The 22,088-nt window shown below is 46.9% G+C and overlaps 1 protein-coding gene across 2 annotated transcripts; it reads left to right on the forward strand.

Moving 5' to 3' along the window:
• Positions 1–12,919: 12,919 nt before the first annotated feature.
• On the forward strand, positions 12,920–20,146 carry pla2g12b (phospholipase A2, group XIIB). 2 transcript variants are annotated; one of them, XM_038783135.1, is made up of 4 exons: positions 12,920–13,271; positions 16,693–16,769; positions 18,964–19,129; positions 19,803–20,146. In XM_038783135.1, the coding sequence occupies exons 1-4, from the start codon at positions 13,052–13,054 to the stop codon at positions 19,919–19,921; spliced, it is 582 nt and encodes a 193-aa protein (XP_038639063.1). In that variant the 5' UTR covers positions 12,920–13,051; the 3' UTR covers positions 19,922–20,146. The 2 variants fall into 2 exon arrangements, with proteins under 2 accessions (XP_038639063.1, XP_038639062.1); XM_038783134.1 differs by having other exon boundaries at positions 12,923–13,271; positions 16,693–16,781.
• Positions 20,147–22,088: the final 1,942 nt, after the last annotated feature.

Below are 22,088 nucleotides of genomic sequence, written 5' to 3' on the forward strand. Positions count from 1 at the left end.
AATTAGTTCACCAGTTGTTTTGATGAATATTTCATTATAGCTCTTGTTGTGAATAAACAGTAATTGTCTTTAAACTTACAAACCTGGTGACTGTAATTATTGGACGGCCAAGGGCCAAAGACTTTGGGTATTTTTATAAGAATCATTGCTTAATTGTGACTCCAGGACAAGTGGGAAGCACGGTAGCACAGTGGTTAGCGCAATTGCTTCACAGCTCCAGGGTCCCAGGTTCAATTCCCGGCTTGGGTCACTGTCTGTGCGGAGTCTGCATGTTCTCCCCGTGTGCACGTGGGTTTACTCCGGGTGCTCCGGTTTCCTCCCACAGTCCAAAGATATGCAGGTTAGGTGGATTGGCTCTGATAAATTGCCCTTAGTGTCCAAAATTGCCCTCAGCATTTGGTGGGGTGCTCTTTCTAAGAGCCGGTGCAGACTCAATGGGCCGAATGGCCTCCTTCTGCACTGTAAATTCTATGATAAATTCTATGAATTGACTGCACACTTGCCCAGGGTATCATAACACTTGTAGAACACAATGAGTTTGATTTATTTACTATTAATCACCTGTGAACAAAGCCATTTAACCTGTCTAATTCTAGTGGGCTGGAGTCTATCCTGCTGTTTAAACAACCTATGAGTACACACCTTTTCTCATAATCAGATACCTCAAAAACCAAGATGGAGGAAATCACCAATTTTGCAATATATTAACTTTATTGTCACAAGTAGGCTTACATTAACACTGCAATGAAGTTACTGTGAAAAGCCCCTAGTCGCCACACTGGCACCTGTTCGGGTACACAGAGGGAGAATTCAGAATGTCCAAATGCTGCCTCCGCAGAGACAGTGACCCAAGCTGGCAATCAAACCTGGGAACTTGGTGCTGTGAAGCAACAGTGCTAACCACTACCCAATTTATCTTTTCCAATTAAGGGGTAATTTAGCGTGTCCAATCCACCTACTCTGCACATCTTTGGGTTGTGAGGGCTAAACCCATGCAAACACGGGAAGAATGTGAAAAATCCGCATGGACAGTGACCCAAGCAGGGATCGAACCTTGGACCTCGGCGCCATGAGGCAGCAGTGCTTAGCACTGCGCCACCATGCTGCCCCATGATACCCAATATCAACAATAAGGCTCTATTAACTGAAGTGGAAAGCATCATAGAATCACTACAGTGCAGAAGGAGGCCATTCGGTCCATCGAGTCTACACCTCCAAAAGAGAACCCCTACCTCGGCCCAATCCCCTGCCACATCCCCATTACGCCACCTAACCTGCGCATCTCTGGACACTAAGGGGCAATTGATCTGGCCAACCACTTAACCTGCACACTTTTGGAGGAAACCAGAGCACCTGGAGGAAATCCACGCAGACACGGGGAGAACATTCAAACTCCACACAGTTCACCCAAAGGTGGGAATCAAAACCGGGTCCCTGGTGCTGTGAGGCAGCAGTGTTAACCACTGCGCCAGCGTGCAGCCCTTAAGTGTATGCAGTGGTCAGCTCTTTGTCTCTAATCCTGCAAATACACCCTGCACAGTTCCTGATGTAGAAGGTTTAAACCTTTGCTGCACCCTAAAGAAATGCTTGGGTTTATATACCCCCGTAGATCATCTATAAAATGTTTCAAAGCACTTTGCATGCTGTATATTACTCACTGTCTTTCAGCTAAGATGTTAAATCAAGGCTTTGGCTGCCTTCTTAGATGGCTGTAAAAGATTCTGGCACTATTTAAAGAGCAGATTTCTCCTGACATGCTCACCAAGGTTTATATTCAGTAATGCCACCAGGAATAACTGGTCATTCAGTTCATTGTGGGACCTTTCTGTGTGTCAATTGGCTACAAATCTGCCACTAAACAAAACAGCATTGATTAATCTCCAAAAGAAATTTTGTCGCTGCATGCGAAGTACATGCACAGTGTCCAGTGAATGTAAACGTTGCTACGTGAAACCAACTTTCTTATATTTTCTAACGGGGTGTGATTTGTGTAGGTAATAGCCATTAAACTTGGATAATTGGAGCGCATTCTGGGGAAGGTGGGACCTGTACAAGCAGGACGGGTTGCATCCGAACCAGAGGGGCACCAATATCATGGGAGGGAGGTTTTCTAGCACTCTTCGGGAGAGTTTAAACTAATTTGGCAGGAGCATGGGAACCGGACTTGTAGTCCAGCAACTAAGGTAGCCGATGTTCAGGACGTCAAAGCGTGTAGTGAGGCAGTGGGGAAGGTAACACTGACAAAGAAGAGTACTTGCAGGCAAGGAGATGGATTGAAGTGTGTATACTTCAACGCAAAAAGCATCAGGAATAAGGTGGGTAAACTTAAGGCATGGATCGGTACTTGGGACTAAGATGTGGTGGACATCATGGAAACTTGGATAGAAGAGGGGCAGAAATGGTTGTTGGAGGTTCCTGGTCATAGATGTTTCAATAAGATTAAGGAGGGTGGTAAAAGAGGTGGGGGGTGGCATTGTTAATTAGAGACAGTATAACAGCTGCAGAAAGGCAGTTCGAGGAGGATCTGCCTACTGAGGTAGTATGGGTTGAAGTCAGAAATAGGAAAGGAGCAGTCACCTTGTTGGGAGTTTTCTATAGGCCCCCCAATAGCAGCAGAGATGTGGAGGAACAGATTGGGAAACAGATTTTGGAAAGGTGCAGAAGTCACATGGGCAGTAGTCATGGGTGACTTCAACTTCCCAAATATTGAGTGGAAACTCTTTAGATCAAATAGTTTGGATGGGGTAGTGTTTGTGCAGTGTGTCCAGGAAACTTTTCTAACACAGTATGTAGATTGTCCGACCAGAGGGGGAGGCCATATTGGATTTGGTAATTAACCAGGGCAAGTGATAGATTTGTTAGTGGGGGAGCATTTTGGAGATAGTGACCACAATTCTGTGACTTTCACTTTAGTAATGGAGAGGGATAGGTGCGTGCAACAGGGCAAGGTTTACAATTGGGGGAAGGGTAAATACAATGCTGTCAGACAAGAACTGAAGTGCATAAGTTGGGAACATAGGCTGTCAGGGAAGGACACAATTGAAATGTGGAACTTGTTCAAGAAACAGGTACTATGTGTCCTTGATATGTATGTCCCTGACAGGCAGGGAAGAGATGGTCGAGTGAGGGAACCATGGTTGACAAGAGAGGTTGAATGTCTTGTTAAGAGGAAGAAGGATACTTATGTAAGGCTGAGGAAACAAGGTTCAGACAGGGTGCTGGAGGGATACAAGAGCCAGGAGGGAACTTCAGAAAGGGATTAGGTGAGCTAAGAGAGGGCATGAAAAATCTTTGGCGGGTAGGATCAAGGAAAACCCCAAGGCCTTTTACACATATGTGAGAAATATGAGAATGACTAGAGCGAGGGTGGGTCCAATCAAGGACAGTAGCGGGAGATTGTGTATTGAGTCTGAAGAGATAGGAGAGGTCTTGAATGAGTACTTTTCTTCAGTATTTACAAATGAGAGGGGCCATACTTGGAGAGGAGTGTGAAACAGACTGGTAAGCTCAAGGAGATACTTGTTAGGAAGGAAGATGTGTTGGGCTTTTTGATAAACCTGAGGATAGACAAGTCCCCCGGGCCTGATGTGATATATCCAAGGATTCTATGGGAAGCAAGAGATGAGATTGCAGAGCCGTCGGCAATGATCTTTTCGTCCTCACTGTCAACAGGGGTGGTACCAGGGGATTGGAGAGTAGCGAATGTCGTGCCCCTGTTCAAAAAAGGGAATAGGGATAACCCTGGGAATTACAGGCCAGTTAGTCTTACTTCGGTGGTAGGCAAAGTAATGGAAAGAGTACTGAGGGATAGGATTTCGGAGCATCTGGAAAGACACTGCTTGATTAGGGACAGTCAGCACGGATTTGTGAGGGGTAGGTCTTGCCTCACAAGTCTTATTGAATTCTTTGAGGAGGTGACCAAGCACGTGGATGAAGGTAAAGCAGTGGATGTGATGTACATGGATTTTAGTAAGGCATTTGATAAGGTTCCCCATGGTAGGCTTATGCAGCAAGTAAGGAGGCATGGGATAGTGGGAAATTTGGCCAGTTGAATAATGAACTGGCTAACCGATAGAAGTCAGAGAGGTGGTGGATGGCAAATATTCAGCCTGGAGCCCAATTACCAGTGGCATATCGCAGTGATCAGTTCTGGGTCCTCTGCTGTTTGTGATTTTCATTAATGACTTGGATGAGGGAGTTGAAAGGTGGGTCAGTAAATTTGCAGACGATACGAAGATTGGTGGAGTTGTGGATAGTGAGGAGGGCTGTTGTCGGCTGCAAAGAGACATAGATAGGATGCAGAGCTGGGCTGAGAAGTGGCAGATGAGTTTAACCCTGAAAAGTGTGCGGTTTTCCATTTTGGAAGGACAAATATGAATGCAGAATACAGGGTTAACGGTAGGGTTCTTGGCAATGTGAAGGAGCAGAGAGATCTTGGGGTCTATGTTCATAGATCTTTGAAAGTTGCCACTCAAGTGGAACGAACTGTGAAGAAGACCTATGGTGTACTAGCGTTCATTAGCAGAGGGATAGAATTTAAGAGCCGTGAGGTGATGATGCAGATGTACAAAACCTTGGTCAGGCCACATTTGGAGTACTGTGTGCAGTTCTGGTCACCTCATTTTAGGAAGGATGTGGAAGCTTTGGAAAAGGTGCAAAGGAGATTTACCAGGATGTTGCCTGGAATGGAGAGTAGGTCTTACGAGGAAACGTTGAGGGTGCTAGGCCTTTTCTCATTAGAACAGAGAAGAATGAGGGGCGACTTGATAGAGATTTATAAGATGATCGGGGAATAGATAGAGTAGACAGTCAGAGACTTTTTCCCCGGGTGGAACAAACCATTACAAGGGGACATAAATTTAAGGTGAATGGTGGAAGATATAGGGGGGATGTCAGAGGTAGGTTCTTTACCCAGAGAGTAGTGGGTGCATGGAATGCACTGCCTGTGGAAGTAGTTGAGTTGGAAACATTAGGGACCTTCAAGCGGCTATTGGATAGATACATGGATTACGGTAGAATGATGGGATGTAGATTAATTTGTTCTTAATCTAGGACAAAAGTTCGGCACAACATCGTGGGCCGAAGGGCCTGTTCTGTGCTGTATTTTTCTATGTTTTAAACCCGTGGTGTCTCAATCAAAGATTTAATCCAAAATGTAGCATTCCTACAATAGCTCGGGACTGATGATCTAATCTGTGACAGAGTGAACCTGCAACCATCTGATGTGAGGGTAAAAAACGCCACCGATTGATTCAAACCAATCATGGCCAGGGGTTGCAATGCTGAAAAGTTTAATAGGATGAAAGGGGAGAGGGGGGGGGAGAGAGAAAAAAAAAAATGAAAATCGCTTATTGTCACGAGTAGGCTTCAATGAAGTTACTGTGAAAAGCCCCTAGTCGCCACATTCCGGCGCCTGTCCGGGGAGGCTGGTACGGGAATCGAACCGTGCTGCTGGCCTGCTTGGTCTGCTTTAAAAGCCAGCGATTTAGCCCAGTGAGCTAAATCAGCCCCGTCCCCCCGAGAGAGGGGGGGGGGGGAGAGAGGAGGGGGGGGACAGAGAGAGGGGGGGGAGAGGGAGGGGGGGGGACAGAGAGAGAGGGGGGGGAGAGAGAGAGGGGGGGAGAGAGAGAGGGGGGGAGAGAGAGAGGGGGGGGAGAGAGAGAGGGGGGGGAGAGAGAGAGGGGGGGGAGAGAGAGAGAGGGGGGGGAGAGAGAGAGGGGGGGGAGAGAGAGAGGGGGGGGAGAGAGAGAGGGGGGGGAGAGAGAGGGGGGGAGAGAGAGGGGGGGGGAGAGAGGGGGGGGGAGAGAGAGGGGGGGGAGAGAGAGGGGGGAGAGAGAGGGGGGGAGAGAGAGGGGGGGAGAGAGAGGGGGGGAGAGAGAATGGGGGGGAGAGAGAGGGGGGGAGAGAGAGAGGGGGGGAGAGAGAGGGGGGGGAGAGAGAGGGGGGGAGAGAGAGGGGGGGGAGAGAGAGGGGGGGGCGAGAGAGAGGGGGGGGAGAGAGAGGGGGGGCGAGAGAGAGGGGGGGGGGAGAGAGAGGGGGGGAAGAGAGAGGGGGGGAGAGAGAGGGGGGGGGAGAGAGAGGGGGGGAGAGAGAGGGGGGGGAGAGAGAGGGGGGGAGAGAGAGGGGGGAGGAGAGAGGGGGGGAGGAGAGAGGGGGGGAGGAGAGAGAGGGGGAGAGAGAGAGGGGGGGAGAGAGAGAGGGGGGGAGAGAGAGGGGGGGGAGAGAGAGGGGGGGGAGAGAGAGGGGGGGGAGAGAGAGGGGGGAGAGAGAGGGGGGGAGAGAGAGGGGGGGGAGAGAGGGGGGGGAGGAGAGGGGGGGGGAGGAGAGGGGGGGGAGAGGGGGAGAGAGAGGGGGGAGAGAGAGGGGGGAGAGAGAGGGGGGGGGGGGAGAGAGGGGGGGAGGAGAGAGGGGGGGAGAGAGAGGGGGGGAGGGAATTGAAGAGGAAATTAGAAAACTACTATTTCATAAATTAGCCAACACTTCGCATTGTTTTATTTGCATGTTTGGAACGGTGCAATAAAATAACTTTCTCTTTCCTCTCTCCAAGCCCATCCACAGCTTAGATAATGTGGGCATCAAAGTCCAGGGTAATACTTTCCCTGCTGGACTCTCCAGCAAATGGTTTGCCCTCCATTTGAAAAACTGAAATGAAAATCGCTTATTGTCACGAGTAGGCTTCAAATTAAGTTACTGTGAAAAGCCCCTAGTCGCCACATTCCGTCACCTGTCCGGGGAGGCTGTTACGGGAATCGAACCGTGCAGCTGGCCTGCTTGGTCTGCTTCAAAGCCAGTGATTTAGCCCTGTGCTAAACAGCCCCATTTTAAAGCAAGTGAATGACAAACTGCCGATGGAGCCTGCGCAAATGCAAAATCCCAGCCTCCGTCTTCAGCAGTGTCCACTCCTGTAATTCTAGAATTGGTTACAGCACTCCTGACCCAGTCTTTCAAAGATTCCCCCTCCAAATTCACTGCACCCTCCAATCTTTGTATTTTCTCTCCCTTTATATCCACCTTACATTAGTGATTCCCGTACCGGCTGAGGTTATTCATGAAGGTCCCGCCTTCTCAACCTTGCCCACCCACCTGCGGTGTGGTGACCCTCAGGTTAAATCACCACCAGTCAGCTCTCCCCCCCTCAAAGGGGAAAGTAGCTTATGGTCATCTTCACACAAACATATATTTACATGAACATCTAATGCTTCTTGCCTGTCACAACTGCAAAATTTTCCCTTAACAATGCATTCAACCACCAATTTCCCAACCTCTCTCCTGCTTCTTCCTCGATGCCCAACACACCTAAGTGTGTTGCTATTGTAACAGGCCTATATCCCAGCAAGGGGGTGGGGGCAAGGGTTAAATGCCTTGCATGCTATTGGTGGTTTCTACACCCTGACATTAATGGGTAACACCAACGTGACTGTAGAGTTGTGATGTAGTTGCTGCAAGGTTGTCCAATAATTGTGGGCACATTGCCAGGAAAGTAATGCTATCAGAATGCATGTACTGTCCCTATACAACCCTCACCTTGTAACGGACTCAGGTTTGATACAAGGCACTGTAGCAAAGGAAACCTTTCCAACTGATTCCGTTTCATTTGGTCACACCTATTCTTGCTGATGGAACCATCAATTCAGGGAACACGTGTAGTTGGATCTGAACAGAGGCTTTAATACACTTACAACAGAGCCAGCCTATTCGTCGTTGAACTTCAGATGAACTGGCAGGCTGGCTCTAAGGCACTGATCTTTATACATTGGTCCCAGGGGGAGGAGTCCTGGCCGGAGCCAAGGGAGGAGCCCAGTACAAACTCTCACATACTCCCAGAGAGACTCCCCCTGGTGGTCAGATAGTGCAACTGCACTTACAATGGTGGATAGTGAACATATATACACGGAGTTATATTGGCAACTATATACAGCATTGATCTTACAACGGGTAGATAACGAACATATATACATGGAGTGATATTGGCAACTATATATAGTGTGAATCACATTCACCACACTTGCTATGCTCCCATAACTCAGTGTGGGGGGGGGCAACAAATCTTCTAACTCTCCTTTGAAATTTTCATGCTAATTCTGGCCTTATTTATCACTTTATAATTTTGAACATTTCTAACTGCTCTCACTGACAATTCTCCCAAATGTCCTCTGCTCCAGTGATTCTAATTCAGTGACCATAATCGGGTATTCTTAAATATCTCATACTGACTCGATCCTCTTATCTCGAGTATTATTCGAGTTAAACTATGCTGCACACTTCATGCGGATTCTAGATCCTCTCTAAAACAGTGTGTGTTTGATTTGTGGCCTAACTATTGACTTATAGAACATAGAACATAGAACAGTACAGCACAGAACAGGCCCTTCGGCCCTCAATGTTGTGCCGAGCCATGATCACCCTACTCAAACCCACGTATCCACTCTATACCCGTAACCCAACAACCCCCCCCCCCCCCCCTTAACCTTACTTTTATTAGGACACTACGGGCAATTTAGCATGGCCAATCCACCTAACCCGCACATCTTTGGACTGTGGGAGGAAACCGGAGCACCCGGAGGAAACCCACGCACACAGGGGGAGGATGTGCAGACTCCACACAGACAGTGACCCAGCCGGGAATCGAACCTGGGACCCTGGAGCTGTGAAGCATTTATGCTAACCACCATGCTACCCTGCTATACGAGATGATAAGTACAATGTCATTCTGTCCATTTATATAAAGCCCAGAATCCAATTTATATCTATTCTGGTACAATATCCATTTTAGTTTGTACGGCAATTAGGCTACCTCTCTGCCCGGTCATCAGGATTAAATCTCTGTGCAGTTCCAAAGTTGCTGTTGATTTGGGCTTAACTACATCTGTGTACGCTGTGATAGGGCACTTCTGTAAAATGGGAAAACAGCAAGGTGCAAGTTCCATTTGTCTATTGTTTGAAAGTGCTGACTGGGTGCATTAGCTTTTAGAACAGTGCTTATCAAGTGATAATGTTCATACAGCAGGTACCAAGGTCTACATTAGATATGAGAATGCGTAAAGGCAGTTTCTGGGGAGGTCCCATTGGCATTCATTTTCAAACATTGCGTAATAAGTGCTGGATTTTCCTGCAATTCCGACATCCTGAATTTTTAAATTGTGATAATTCCCCAAAAAGCTTTATCGCAGAATGATAGGATGCCGTTCTCAATGCGCACAAGTCCAGATTTCACTAAACGTTGAAATACTATGTAAATGGGGTTATGCTGATCCAGTCTTATGAAGCTTCCTGTACCCAGTCAAAAAGCAGCACAAAAGTAAAACTGGACAGACATCAGTACAGATTCCAGACATGAAAACCTGCAGCAGTGATCATCACATCAATTGGTTAGAATCCAGTGTCTGTTAACATGTTAATGACAGGAGAACAAGGTAAGAAAGCAAGGTCTAACCCTGGTCACATCAGTTAGACAACATGGGAGGAGAGAAGTAAAGTGGGTTCCAAGTTGTTGTGAACAATGTGTAATTTTAAGTTGAACATTTATGTGTTCAGAAAGGTAATAATGGTTTCAGCTTCATTTAGGTTTTTTAAAAACGTTTTGGTGCCTTGGTGCCTGAACATGACTGTGACTAAAAGGTTTGTTGGGTTTGTTTGTAAAATGTACATTTTTAATGAGGTTTTACAGCCCTTGAAGTTAAAGAGATAAAGGGTTAAAGGGGTTGCAAGTTTAGTGAAAAAATGGAAAAGGTTTACTGCTGTCTAACAACAGAGAGCCAGTGACGAAAGAGAAAATGTTGGAAAATCTCAGCAGGTCTGGCAGCATCTGTAGGGAGAGAAAAGAGCTAACGTTTCGAGTCCGATGACTCTTTGTCAAAGCTGTGTCAAACACTCATTCCAGGTTAAGCAGCGTTTCACTTGCATCTCTTCCAATTTGGTCTATTGTATTCGCTGCTCCCAATGTGGTCTCCTCTATATCGGAGAGACCAAACGCAGATTGGGTGATCGCTTTGCTGAGCATCTTCGGTCTGTACGCATTCAGGACCCTGACCTTCCTGTTGCTTGCCATTTTAACAAAAGACCCTGCTCCCATGCCCACATGTCTGTTCTTGGCCTGCTGCAATGTTCCAGTGAAGCTCAACGCAAACTGGAAGAACAACATCTCATCTTCTGATTAGGCACACTACAGTAAAGAGCTTTGACAAAGAGTCATCGGACTCGAAACGTTAGCTCTTTTCTCTCCCTACAGATGCTGCCAGTCCTGCTGAGATTTTCCAGCATTTTCTCTTTCATTTCAGATTCCAGCAGCCGCAGTAATTTGCTTTTATAGAGAACCAGTGACACCAACTCAGAAGAAACAAGAGTTGAGAAAGAGAGTATTCAGTGTGTGTGTGTGTCAGAGAGAGGACACAGGGACTTTTTAAGTGCTCTAAGAAGAAAGATCGAGGGCTAGTGGGACAGGAGCTAACTGACTAAGCAGTTATGGAACTCAGTGGAGTGATTTATTTAGCGGAGATGCTACTGGAAGACTGAGTGGAGGGAACTCATTTGTTTGTTCTGCTGTTAAAGAAACAGTGAGTTCAGATTCCGATTTTGGGTTTTTCGGGTTGGGGAGAAGCATCAAGTGAATATTCAGGAATTAACAAGAAAGAAAATGGTTGCAACTGTGCCAGCCACAAGTGAGAAGCCTGTGTGTCAAGCTAAATAACTGCTCACTAGTTTATGTGTCTGTAAACATATTGCTGGGGTAAAGGAATAGTGGGAATTTGAATCATCTTGGGCGGAATTCTCTCAGCCCGGGTTTGGGCCAGAGAATCCCCGTGACCAGCGTGAATCCCGACGACGGCACGTGATTCTCCGCAGAGCTCTACACGGCCTCCTCCCCCCCCGGCCGATTCTCGGCACGGGATGGGCCAAGCAGCCATCGTAAAAACCTTGAGTCCCACCGCTGCCGTCCACACCTGCTCTCAGCTGGCGGGAACATGGCGTAGAAGGGTCAGGGGGCGGCGTGTGGGTGGGCGGGTTCCGACCCCGGAGGGGGCCTCCAATGTGGCCTGGCCTGCGATCGGGGCCCACCCATCAGCGGGCCAGCCTCTCTGGCTGGGGGCCTCCTTCCTTCCGCGCCAGCCCCTGTAGCCCTGCGCCATGTTGCGTCGGGGCCGGTACGTTGAAGGGAGGCACTGCATATGCGTGCGTTGGCGCTGGTGCCACTGCGCATGCGCGGATCCTGCGGCGCCCAGTTCACGACAGGATCGGCAGCTGGAGCGGCACGGACCGCTCCAGTGCTGTGCTGGCCCCCTAGAGGGGCCAGAATTGCTGATCCTGAGGCCGTGTTGACAGAATCCCGCCCCTTGTGTTTATGCTGAGATTTTTCCAACCTTTTTATCTGGTGTGATATAATTCATTGTTGTTGTTTTAATAAACATTGTATTCTTTGTATTAAGAGCTAATCAGCAGACTCCTGTGAATTTGTTCAGTAACTTTCTTCCACGGTTTCTTAGGATCTATTAACCAAGGTTTCACTCTGGGATCTGACTTGCCCAGTAGCTGGAATCGTGACACAGTCAAGGAGTTCAAGCAGCTGGAATTGTGACAATATAAATATTCCCTATCCAGAGCCTGTAATCTATACATTCAAGGTTTCCTAATTAACAGGCGCTGATTAATTTTTCTTTCAAACTGTGACCTCAGCACGTTACCATACCTTTGCACTTTGCTTGTTTATGCCAATCATACCCTCTTATTACAACGACTGAGTGTGATACTAAAATCAACTATCGAGGGCGATGCGCTGACTTGGGGTGTGGCCACACAGAAGTGGCATCTAACACCGCTTGACACCTTAATCTGTTAATGGCAGAAAATACATCAAAACCTGAACTGCCACAAAAATGTTCACACTGCTGAAGCAATTCAATATTATAATTGCTCGTTTTTTGTGAGGGTTTCCCGATACGATGTAAACGCTACAATGCCACTGGTTGATACGTGCTTGTTAGGATACTCAGAAATTGGCTGCTGCCCAGGGTCAATTGAGATGCCATTTTACAGGCTCCTGAGCCAAGAATAACAAGCCACCTCGAACATTCCCTCACTCGGGAACCTGTGGATCAATAATCGAGTCAATTCCACTCACTGAGTTTCTCATTATGTCCTGGAGCTACATTTGGCCACTTGTCAATCTGTACCCCAGGTTCTCTGGAATGGTTTGAAACAGAAAATCTCACGGCGAATCTGGTTTGGATCCATCAGCTTTGTAATGTTTCCCTGCATGTCGCACGGCGGGTAATCAAATTCAAATACTCTTTGATGCAACCCTGTCCTTTAAAGACTGAACAGATGGATGATTCTCTGGAGACATCTCTGGCGCGGTGGGGTGCGCGGTGTGTGGAGTTTAAGTTAATTAATTTTTTTAATTAGTCTTGTGTTCATAACACTCCTGAAAAATCCCATCTGATTCACAAATGCCCTTCAGGGAAGGTGATCTGCCTTCGTTATCTGGTCTCACCTACATGTGACTCCAGACCCATAGCAATGCGGGTGGCTCACAGTTGTTACTGTGGGTGTACCCAGACTGCATGAACTGCAGCCATTCATGCAGGCAGTTTGTCACCAGCTTCTCCAGGCCAATCCAGGTTGGACTTGCCAGCGATACTCACGTCCCCTTGGACAAATTTTTTTTAAATGCTCACAGTTTGAAATTTTGAAGTAACTTTGCCCCATATTGCAACACATTGCTCGTAAGACAATTAATAGAAACGTGGACCCGCTACGAGATATCCTAGTGACATGCTATAGGTGTTTAAAGTACACAGGCCATGATAAAGAGACCAAGGTGTCGGCAATGCGACCAAATTCCAAACAAATCTCCACTTAGGGTGACCTTTGGACTATTATAGCGGTGAGCTCACCCCAGATAAAAAGGTGAAGGTTAAAAGTCCGGATTAGAGAGTGGCTAGAAAGAGCTTGTGCTGTGGAGCAGAACATACGTGGTTTGTTCTGGGCTTTGCATGCGCTTTTTAGCTCAATCTTCTCCCCACCCCCTCTCTTTGTTTAACCAGCTTTGCGAATTATGAGAGGAGGGGCTGTGATTGTCCTGTGCTTGGCGCTTCGTGTGGCGCAGGCTGAGGAAGTTAACGCCACCACCACCGGCCAGGATGACTCGAGCACCGACTCAGATTGGGGCATCGGATCGGTCCGGGACAGCTTCGAGACAATAAACGGATACTTCGACTCATTCCTGGAGCTCCTGGGTGGCAGGAATGGCGTGTGCCAGTACAAGTGCCGGTATGGTAAGTGTGAGGCAGAGGACCCGGGTAAACGTACGTTCCAGGCAATGCCACAGGTGAGAAAGTACGAGGAAGGCAAATGAAAGAGGATTGAGAGAACATTAGAAAAGTGATAGAAAGCCAGGAGCAGAATTGGGGAAGAAAGAACTACTCAAATAAAACAGTGGTGAGACACAGGTAAGCCAACAACAGGAGACAAAATGGTCTGTACTGCAACTGGGAATTACTGTGTGTTTTGGAAGATAGTTCGGCAAAAGAATGGAAAATGCAACTCTGTCTGATCTCCACAGGCATTTTCTGGTTTGAAATGTCTCTTAGTTTTTGTGATTTGTGATTCTTTGATTAATCATTAACCCTTCTGAAAGGGGTTAAAGAACCCAAGGGTGAGTTAAATCAAACAGCAATTGGAAAACGTTACAAATTGCTAATAAAATATGATTATGGAAAGTAAAGTAAGAAAGTGCTTGAGAGGTGTACAATATTCGTAACGAAAAGCATAGGAACTGAGTTTGTGTGTGTGTGTGTGGGTGACTGTGTGTGAATAGTTGTCTATAGTGAATGGACTCATCAGTAACATGTTGAATTAGTGTCGCACTTGTGCATACGTATAAATCTGTGTTTGCAACTGTGTGAGACTGTATGAGTGCACGGAATGTACATGTCTGTTCGGTTTGGGTGCATACATCAGTGTAAACTGGCTATCAGGGCAGGTCAAAGGCTAGGAACCCTACGGCCAGTTACTCACCTCCTGACTCCCCAAAGCCTGTCCACCATCTACAAGGCACAAGTCAGGAGTGTGATGGAACACTCTCCATTTGCCTGGATGAGTGCAGCTCCAACAACACTCAAGAAATGAAATGAAATGAAAATCGCTTATTGTCACAGGTAGGCTTCAAATAAAGTTACTATGAGAAGCCCCTCATCACCACATTCCGGCACCTGATCGGGGAGGCTGGTACGGGAATTGAACCCGCGCTGCTGGCCTGCCTTGGTCTGCTTTCAAAGCCAGCTCTTTAGCCCTGTGCTAAAGCTCAACATCATCCATGACAAAGCAGCCCATTTGATTGCTCCTCCTTCCACAAACACTCAAACCCTCCACCACCGACGAACAGTGGCAGCCGTGTGTACCATCTACAAGATGCACTGCAGGAACTCGCCAAGGTTGCGTAGACAGCACCTTCCAAACCATCTAGAAGGACAAGAGCAGCAGATACCTGGGAACCCCACCACCTGGAGGTTCCCCTCCAAGTCACTCACCACCCTGACTTGGAAATATATCGGCCGTTCCTTCACTGTCGCTGGAGCAAAATCCTGGAACCCTCCCTAACAGCACAGTGGGTGTACCTATACCTCAGGAATTGCAGCGGTTCAAGAAGGCAGCTCACCACCACCTGAAATGAAATGAAATGAAAATGGCTTATTGTCACAAGTAGGCTTCAAATGAAGTTACTGTGAAAAGCCCCTAGTTGCCACAATCTTCCACCTGTTCAGGGAGGCTGGTACGGGAATTGAACCGTGCTGCTGGCCTGCCTTGGTCTGCTTTAAAAGCCAGTGATTTAGCCCTGTGCTAAACCAGCACCTTCTGAAGGGCAACTAGGATTTTTTTCTTTCTATTCATTTACAGGATAAGGGCTTCGCTGGTTAGGCCAGCATTTATTGCCCATCCCTAGTTGCCCTTCAGAAGGTGGTGGTGAGCTGCCTTCTTGAACCGCTACACTCCTTGAAGTGTAGATACACCCAATGCAGTTAGGGAGGGAGTTCCAGGATTTTGCTCCAGTGACAGTGAAGGAACGGCCGATATATTTCCAAGTCAGGATGGTGAGTATTTGGAGGGGAACCTCCAGGTGGTGGGGTTCCCAGGTATCTGCTGCTCTTGTCCTTCTAGATGGTAGAGGTTGTGCGTTTGGAAGATGCTGCCAATGGAGCCTTGGTGAGTTCCTGCAGTGCATCTTGTACATGGTACACACGGCTGCCGCTGTTCATCAGCGGTGGAGGGAGTGAATGTTTGTGGAAGGGGTGCCAGTCAACTGGGTTTGCTTTGTCCTGGATGGTGTTGAGCTTCTTGAGTGTTGTTGGAGCTGCACTCATCCAGGCAAGTGGAGAGTGTACCATCACACTCCTGACTTGTGCCTTCTAGATGGTGGACAGGCTTTGAGGGAGTCAGGAGGTGAGTTACTCGCCGTAGGATTCCTAGCTTTTGATCTGCTCTGGTAGCCACCGTATAAATATGGGCAATAAATGCTGGCCTAACTAGGGATGTCCACATCCCATAAATGAATTGAAAGAGAACTCTGCAACACTGCAGGAGTGCTTCATTTGTAGAAGCAGTGTCATTCAGTTAAATCAAGGCTCTGTCTGTCTCCTCTAGTGATTCAGGTAAAGGTTAAACATCCCATGGCACTATTGGAAGAAGAGGATGGTATTTTCCCGATATCCCTGGCCAATATTCCTTCCTCAGCTAAAAGCAGATTAACGGATCATCCATCTCAATGCTGCTTTTGTACACACATCCGACAACACTCACAGCATGTTATCAGTATCTGTGTGAGTTGCTGCAATGTGACAAAGATGCCATGTAAATGGAAGCCTTGCTTCATTTCTTTTCTATTCTGTGGGCAGTAAGCCGTTGGTTTCCTAACCAACCTCCCAATTTCCAAGCTTCACCAACCTGAGCTCATCCAAAACTCTGCTGCCCGAATCCTAACTTCCATCAAATCCCATTCACCCATCACTCCTGTGTTCACTGACCAACACCGACTCCCAGCCAGGCAGCATTTTGATTTTGAAATTCTCTTCCTTGTTTTCACATCCCTCAATTGCCTCCCCTCCGCTCTATCTCTGTACCCACCTCTACAAACCCCCCCCCCCCCCCCCCCCCCCCCCCGCGATCTCTGCGCTCCTCCAATTCTAAACTCTTGCGTTTCCCTGGGTTTAATTGCTCCAACAATGGAACCCTGCCTTCAAAGAGCTTTAGACCTTACGCTCTGGAATCCCCCCCTAAACCTCTCCACCTCTCTCTCTCTCTCTCTCCGCCTTAAAGACCTAACTCTTTCACCATGCTTTTGGTCATCTGTCTGGGCCTCTGTCCGTGTGGAGTTTGCACATTCTCCCCGTGTCTGCTTGAGTCTCACCCCCACAATGCAGAAATGTGCAGGTTAGGTGGATTGGCCACGCTAAATTGCCCCTTAATTGGAGAAAAAATAATTGGGTACTCTAAATTTATTTTTAAAATATATATTGTTTGATGATGCAACTATGAGGCACCTTAGGACATTTCATTATGTTAAGGATATTATATAAATGCAACTTCTTGTTGTTGAATGAGGAGGAACGCAGAATGGACCGTAAAAGATTTTGAACTAAGCTTTAAGAGCACAGTGATTACCCTGTTGTATGAATTGTTCACTCTGTTCTCTCTATCTAGGGAAGGCACCTTTACCAAGACCTGAATTTAAAGCTCCTGAGCCAAACGGCTGTAGTTCCTCTTTCCTTGGACTCAAGGTACCAGACACTGTATGTACAACAAGCACAGCTTCCATTTTATACTCGCCACTTTGAAATAATTACTGACTAAATTTATTCTGTCCCATAATCTCGCGGCAGCACTGTGCTCAGGTTAGGAGTGGGTGAGATGTTAAATCAAGACTCCATCTTCCCACTCAGGTGAATGTAAAAAATATCCCTTTGGTACTATTCAAAGGGAAGCAGGGGGGGTTATCCCAGTACCTGGGTTTATACTTAACTCTCAAACAATAAATCATAACAGAGTAGCTGGTCATTTAGAACGCTAAGATACTGAGAAGTTGTTTCCTCTTGTGGGAGACTCTGGGAGCAGAGGGCAGAATCTCAGCGTAATGGGTCATCAGTTTAAGACAGAGATGAGGAGGAATTTCATCTCTTAGAGGGGAGTGAATCTGTGGAATTCTTTACCGCAGAGAGCTGTAGAGGCTGGGCCGTTAAGTATGTTCAAGGCTGAGGTTTATAATCAGCAAGGGAATCAAGGGTTATGGGGATAAGGTGGAAAACTGGAGTTGAGGGTTATCAGATCAGATCAGACATGACCTCATTGAATGGCGGAGGAGACTCAATGGCCCAAATGGCCTACTTCTGCTCATACGGCTTATAGTCTGTGATTTGTGATGGCCTGCTGTGTCTGACCTGGCTGCCATGTTTTCTACATTACCTCAATGGCAACACTGCAAAAGTATTTGATTGACTGTGAAGCATTTTGCGATGTGGAAGGCTCGATGTGTGTGGATTGTCTCTTCACACTGTGTCCACCAGTCCCAGACAGGGACCAGTACACGCAACCCATACAAGTGTGGTCATTGTACACACCAGTGCCGTACAGATATCAACGATACTAATGTCGCTGTTGCGTATTTTGGGTCACAGTATCTACTTCGGAGTAGATGATGTTGATGCCAATTGTTTTTTTAATGGGATAATTGATGGTAGTCAGGTTGCCATGGTGATAACCACTACCCATTTGTGATTTCCTCAGTTAAATACTGGTTAGTTTGGTAGTTACGCAGGAGCAAGGTGAGACAATTCAGCCCCTTGACTCCGTTCCATCATGTCATTAGGCCATGGCTCACCTGCATCTCAACTCCATTTAACCTGCTTAGATCAATAGCCTCAACTTCATTTAAAATCTTAAAATTCAGATCTCCAGCATCCACAGCCCCCCCCCCCCCCCCCCCCCCCCCCCAAATCCTGGTCCTGAATTTCCCTATCGGAGAAAGTAGGTGCTGAGGCCAAATTCATTCAGTTCCCTCTGGTCAAGTGACCATCAGAAATTAGGGTTAGTGTGGGCATGAAGGAATGAATTATGGGTTGAGTATAATTGTAACAACAGCTATGGTTCCCATACCTATGACTGGGGTGGTGCCCTGGATGTACCTAGTGACCATTACACGGATGGAGAGAATTCCTTCATGTTGCATCTGCTCTAGAGCTCTGGGAGACAGATTTTGGAAACTCCTCACGGCACATCAGAGGTGGAGGCATAATTTTTAGAGTTAAGACACCTGCCTCGATGTCCCACGGCACCAGCTGTCCTTCAAGGGAATATATTCATTTTAGTTTTGTCAAGAAGGGCCGGTACAAAATAAACCATGTTATTAATAGAAAACGTTGGAAATACTCAACAGGTCTGGCAGCATCTGTGGAGAGAGAAACAGAGCTAACCTTTCAAGTCAACGCATTTTCATCAGACCGTTCATCAAAAATGGTTGGGAGTTGCCAACATCCGTGAATAGGGAATAAGACCTGGTCGACCATGGATTGAGATCAGTCTGTCCAATAGATTCCCGGGAGATTACAGGACTGCAGGTGCTGGTGGGAGATAGTGAGTGAGGTTTCGAGCTGGGAAGTGGCGTTTAGTAATGATGGTTCGACATTTTAAATTGTTGCAAAGGCTTGATGGATTGACCTTTCCTGCCCATCGGTTTTGCATGGTTGTCGTCAGTCCACCTAAGACATGAGGAGTTCTATGGATACATACAGTTGCATCATCTGTGGAGATCCTTAAATCTGACTGGCCATGCTCTAGTGAGAACAGTCGACAGTGATGTGGCTCAACTGAATGGAGTTGTGAAGATTCAAGCATTCCCACGAGATGTTGATTTCCACTGAATTCTGCCTCCAGACCCTTCGAGTCGACTCCACAATTATTTTCCTCTTTTTTTTCCAGCTGGATTTGGGAATCCCAGCCATGACCAAGTGTTGTAACCAGCTCGATAGTTGTTACGACACCTGCGGAGCCAACAAGTACCGGTGTGACGCTAAATTCCGTTGGTGCCTCTACGGAATCTGCTCCGACCTCAAGAAAAGTTTGGGCTTTGTGTCAAAGGTCGAAGGTCAGTATTTTAATTGGAATGATGCCAAAAAGATGAAGTCATTGCAGAGATGCGTGAGGTGACATAAACATGCCCATGGGGAGTATTGGAGGTAGAGCGAAAGACGAGAGGGGGTAGGAAATGGACAGTATTTGGAACAGAAACAGTAAACAATCAGGTCCTCAGTATCTGATGAGATAATGTTTGGGTGTAGACTAGAACTGTTGTTTATAATTCAGAATCCCGGCATTTGCAGTTCTCTGCATCTCTTGTTCCATTTCTGGTCAGGACACAATGGGTAACACACTCACCTGAGTCAGAAAGTCATGGGTTCAAGGCCCACTCCAGCGAATTAGCAAGTAATCCAGGCTGACAATCCAGTCCAGTGCTGAGGGCGTGGTGCACTGACGGAGGGTGCCATCTTTTGAATGAGGTGGTAAACCTAGGGCTCGCCTAACCTCTTGGGTGGATGTAAGAGAGCTGATGGGACTATTTGAAGAAGAGCTCGAGAATTCTCCCCTTTGGCCTGGCCAATATTTATCCTTCAATCAACAGAATTAAGAAAATAGACAATCCAGTCATCAGCAATCGGTTGGCCTGTTCCCACATTATGACAGGGACGACATTGCAAAAGTACTTGATTGTCTGTAAAGTGCTTTGGGGCATGAAATTAAATGGAAGTTCTTTCTTTTAGCCTGTGAATCTGTGGCTGACACCATGTTCAATGCAGTCTGGACCCTGGGTTGCAAGCCTTTCATGAACAGTCAGAGGTCAGCATGCTTATGCAGTGAGGAGGAACGAGATGAGCTTTGAAGATAAAGATTCCGCACGTGCGTGCCTGCATATACAATGTGACTCTCCCTTTCCGTGACTACACATGTGTTATAAATGACTTTCTGTGTACATATGTTGTAACTCTCCTCACTGTCACCTGTACATACAACACTGGAACTACCTGCTGGCAATGTAAATTATTTATTTCATGCTCTTTTCCTGGAATGGTAAAGTACAAGAGGTGGCCACTTGGCCCATTATGTATATGGCGAGTTTCTATTTAATAATAATTCCATATTAATTCAGGAGAAACAATTACTACTGATTGCCACATGTTTTGGTGACCGATATGGTCAGGGAAGAACATTTGATATTTCGCATGCACACTGTCCCTCCCCTTCTAATGTTATTCGTTTCCCCTCCCCTTATTTCTGTCACGCATTGCTCCGAGCCCCAGAGAGTGTGGGTGTAACTAGTTCTCTGGTTGCCATCTTTGCTCGATTGGCATTGGCCAATGTCGACAGGCGGTATCCAAGGTTATCCTGGAAGTGACTGCCAATCTAACCCATCCTGATGCCATGTCTGGGGAAGGATGTATGTGAGGAACGTGGGGACAAATCCACACTCACTCGCCTCACGGGACCGTGAGCTGCTTCCACTTCCCATCACCCCATCCTTTCCCACAAGACATTCCAATAGCAACGGGTTGCCTCCCTCCAACATAACCAAGATCTTGCCCAGGAGCTTCATCGAATAAAAATTCACACTGAGCAAAATAAGGAGGAATTACGACACGTGAATTAAGCTCAGTCAAAGAGGTAGGTTTTAAGGAACCCTCTTGAAAGGAGGAGTGCTGGAGAGGTTCAGAGAGGGTATGCCGGAGTTTAGGGCCTGGATAACCAAGCTATTGGTCCTGGCACTTTATCCTACATATCTATTCCTAGGACCCACTGCATGGTGGAGATGACCATCAGGAGGATTATAAATTGATCAGTCCCACAGTGGCTACAGTCAGCTTGCACCAGCTAACAAAAATGTTTCAGCCAGTTGTTGTACAGCAGTGACATTTAAACCTGACTGTGCGGAGGCCCCCCGTGAAATATTGATGTCGTAACATATCCCAGCCACTGATCCGACAAATGCCAACTACCCAAAGACTGAACAAGCCACCCCTGTGCTAAAGGTGGGTGTTATCATTGTATAGCGGCAGGAATAAAACAGCTGGTACAGTCAACAGGTAGGAAAAAATATAGAATTCGCAATATGCTCAATGTTGCTTGGCTTGAGAAATGTGACTTTGTGGACCCCAGTTGCAGGTTCCTCTATGTTTTGTGGAGCCTAGTTTGCTGTACCAGATCCATCATAAGCAATTTGCAACATGAAGCCACAATAACTAGCTTTGTATACTGTGTCACAGAACACAGATAGTGTGTCTATATGTGTGTATGTGCGCGTGTGTCAGCGTACATTTGATTGTATGTCTAAGTGTCTGCATGCGTGTGTGCATGTGTATGTCTGCGCGTGTGTCACAAATCGGCCACTCAGTTGAGTGTACAACAGTACAGCTTTGTTGGTTAACATGATTCTATTTTCACTTACGGGTCCCTCTTGACCTGTGCGGTTTCATAGTCATTAGAGAATTATTACAGGGCAGAAGTAAGGCCATTCGGCCCATCAAATCCAAGCCCTTTGGGATTGGAGCACCAAGCTACAACCTTATAATGGTGGAGTGAGGGGAGCGTGGGGAAATCCTGCGTATTGAGAACGAACAAAATTATGCCCAAAAAAATGTTTTGTTACTTAAATACATCTTTGCAAATGTGGTTCTGCACAATGCCAACAGGAATACTCTGAAAATGGGAACATTGCATCTACACAGCACTGAAACCATTTTGCGCTAAGATATTTCTTATAGCTTAGTATTACATATCCAGTGGCAATGTTGGGACTGATAGCACGTGTGAGTGTGAGTGTGTGTGTGTGTGTGTGAGAATGAGGATGTGTGTGCTAGTTAGTGTGTGTGAGAGTGAGCGTGTGTGTGCTAGTTTGTGAGTGTGAGGGAGTGAGGATGTGTGTGCTAGTTAGTATGTGTGTGAGAGTGAGTGTGTGTGTGTGAGTGAGTGTGTGTGCCAGTTAGTGTGTGTGAGAGTGAGCGTGTGTGTGCCAGTTAGTGTGTGTGTGTGAGAGTGTGTGTCTGTGTGCCAGT

Source organism: Scyliorhinus canicula, chromosome 22 (genome assembly GCF_902713615.1).
Source record: "Scyliorhinus canicula chromosome 22, sScyCan1.1, whole genome shotgun sequence".
NCBI classification, from domain to species: Eukaryota; Metazoa; Chordata; class Chondrichthyes; order Carcharhiniformes; family Scyliorhinidae; genus Scyliorhinus; species Scyliorhinus canicula.

Excerpts from the sequence above, each read along its gene's own strand:
- pla2g12b (XM_038783134.1), top strand. The coding sequence starts at position 13,052 with ATGAGAGGAGGGGCTGTGATTGTCCTGTGCTTGGCGCTTCGTGTGGCG. Across the intron at positions 13,272-16,692 it reads CCAGTACAAGTGCCGGTATG|GGAAGGCACCTTTACCAAGA; the intron begins GTAAGTGTGAGG and ends CTCTCTATCTAG. Across the intron at positions 16,782-18,963 it reads GACTCAAGGTACCAGACACT|CTGGATTTGGGAATCCCAGC; the intron begins GTATGTACAACA and ends TTTTTTTTCCAG.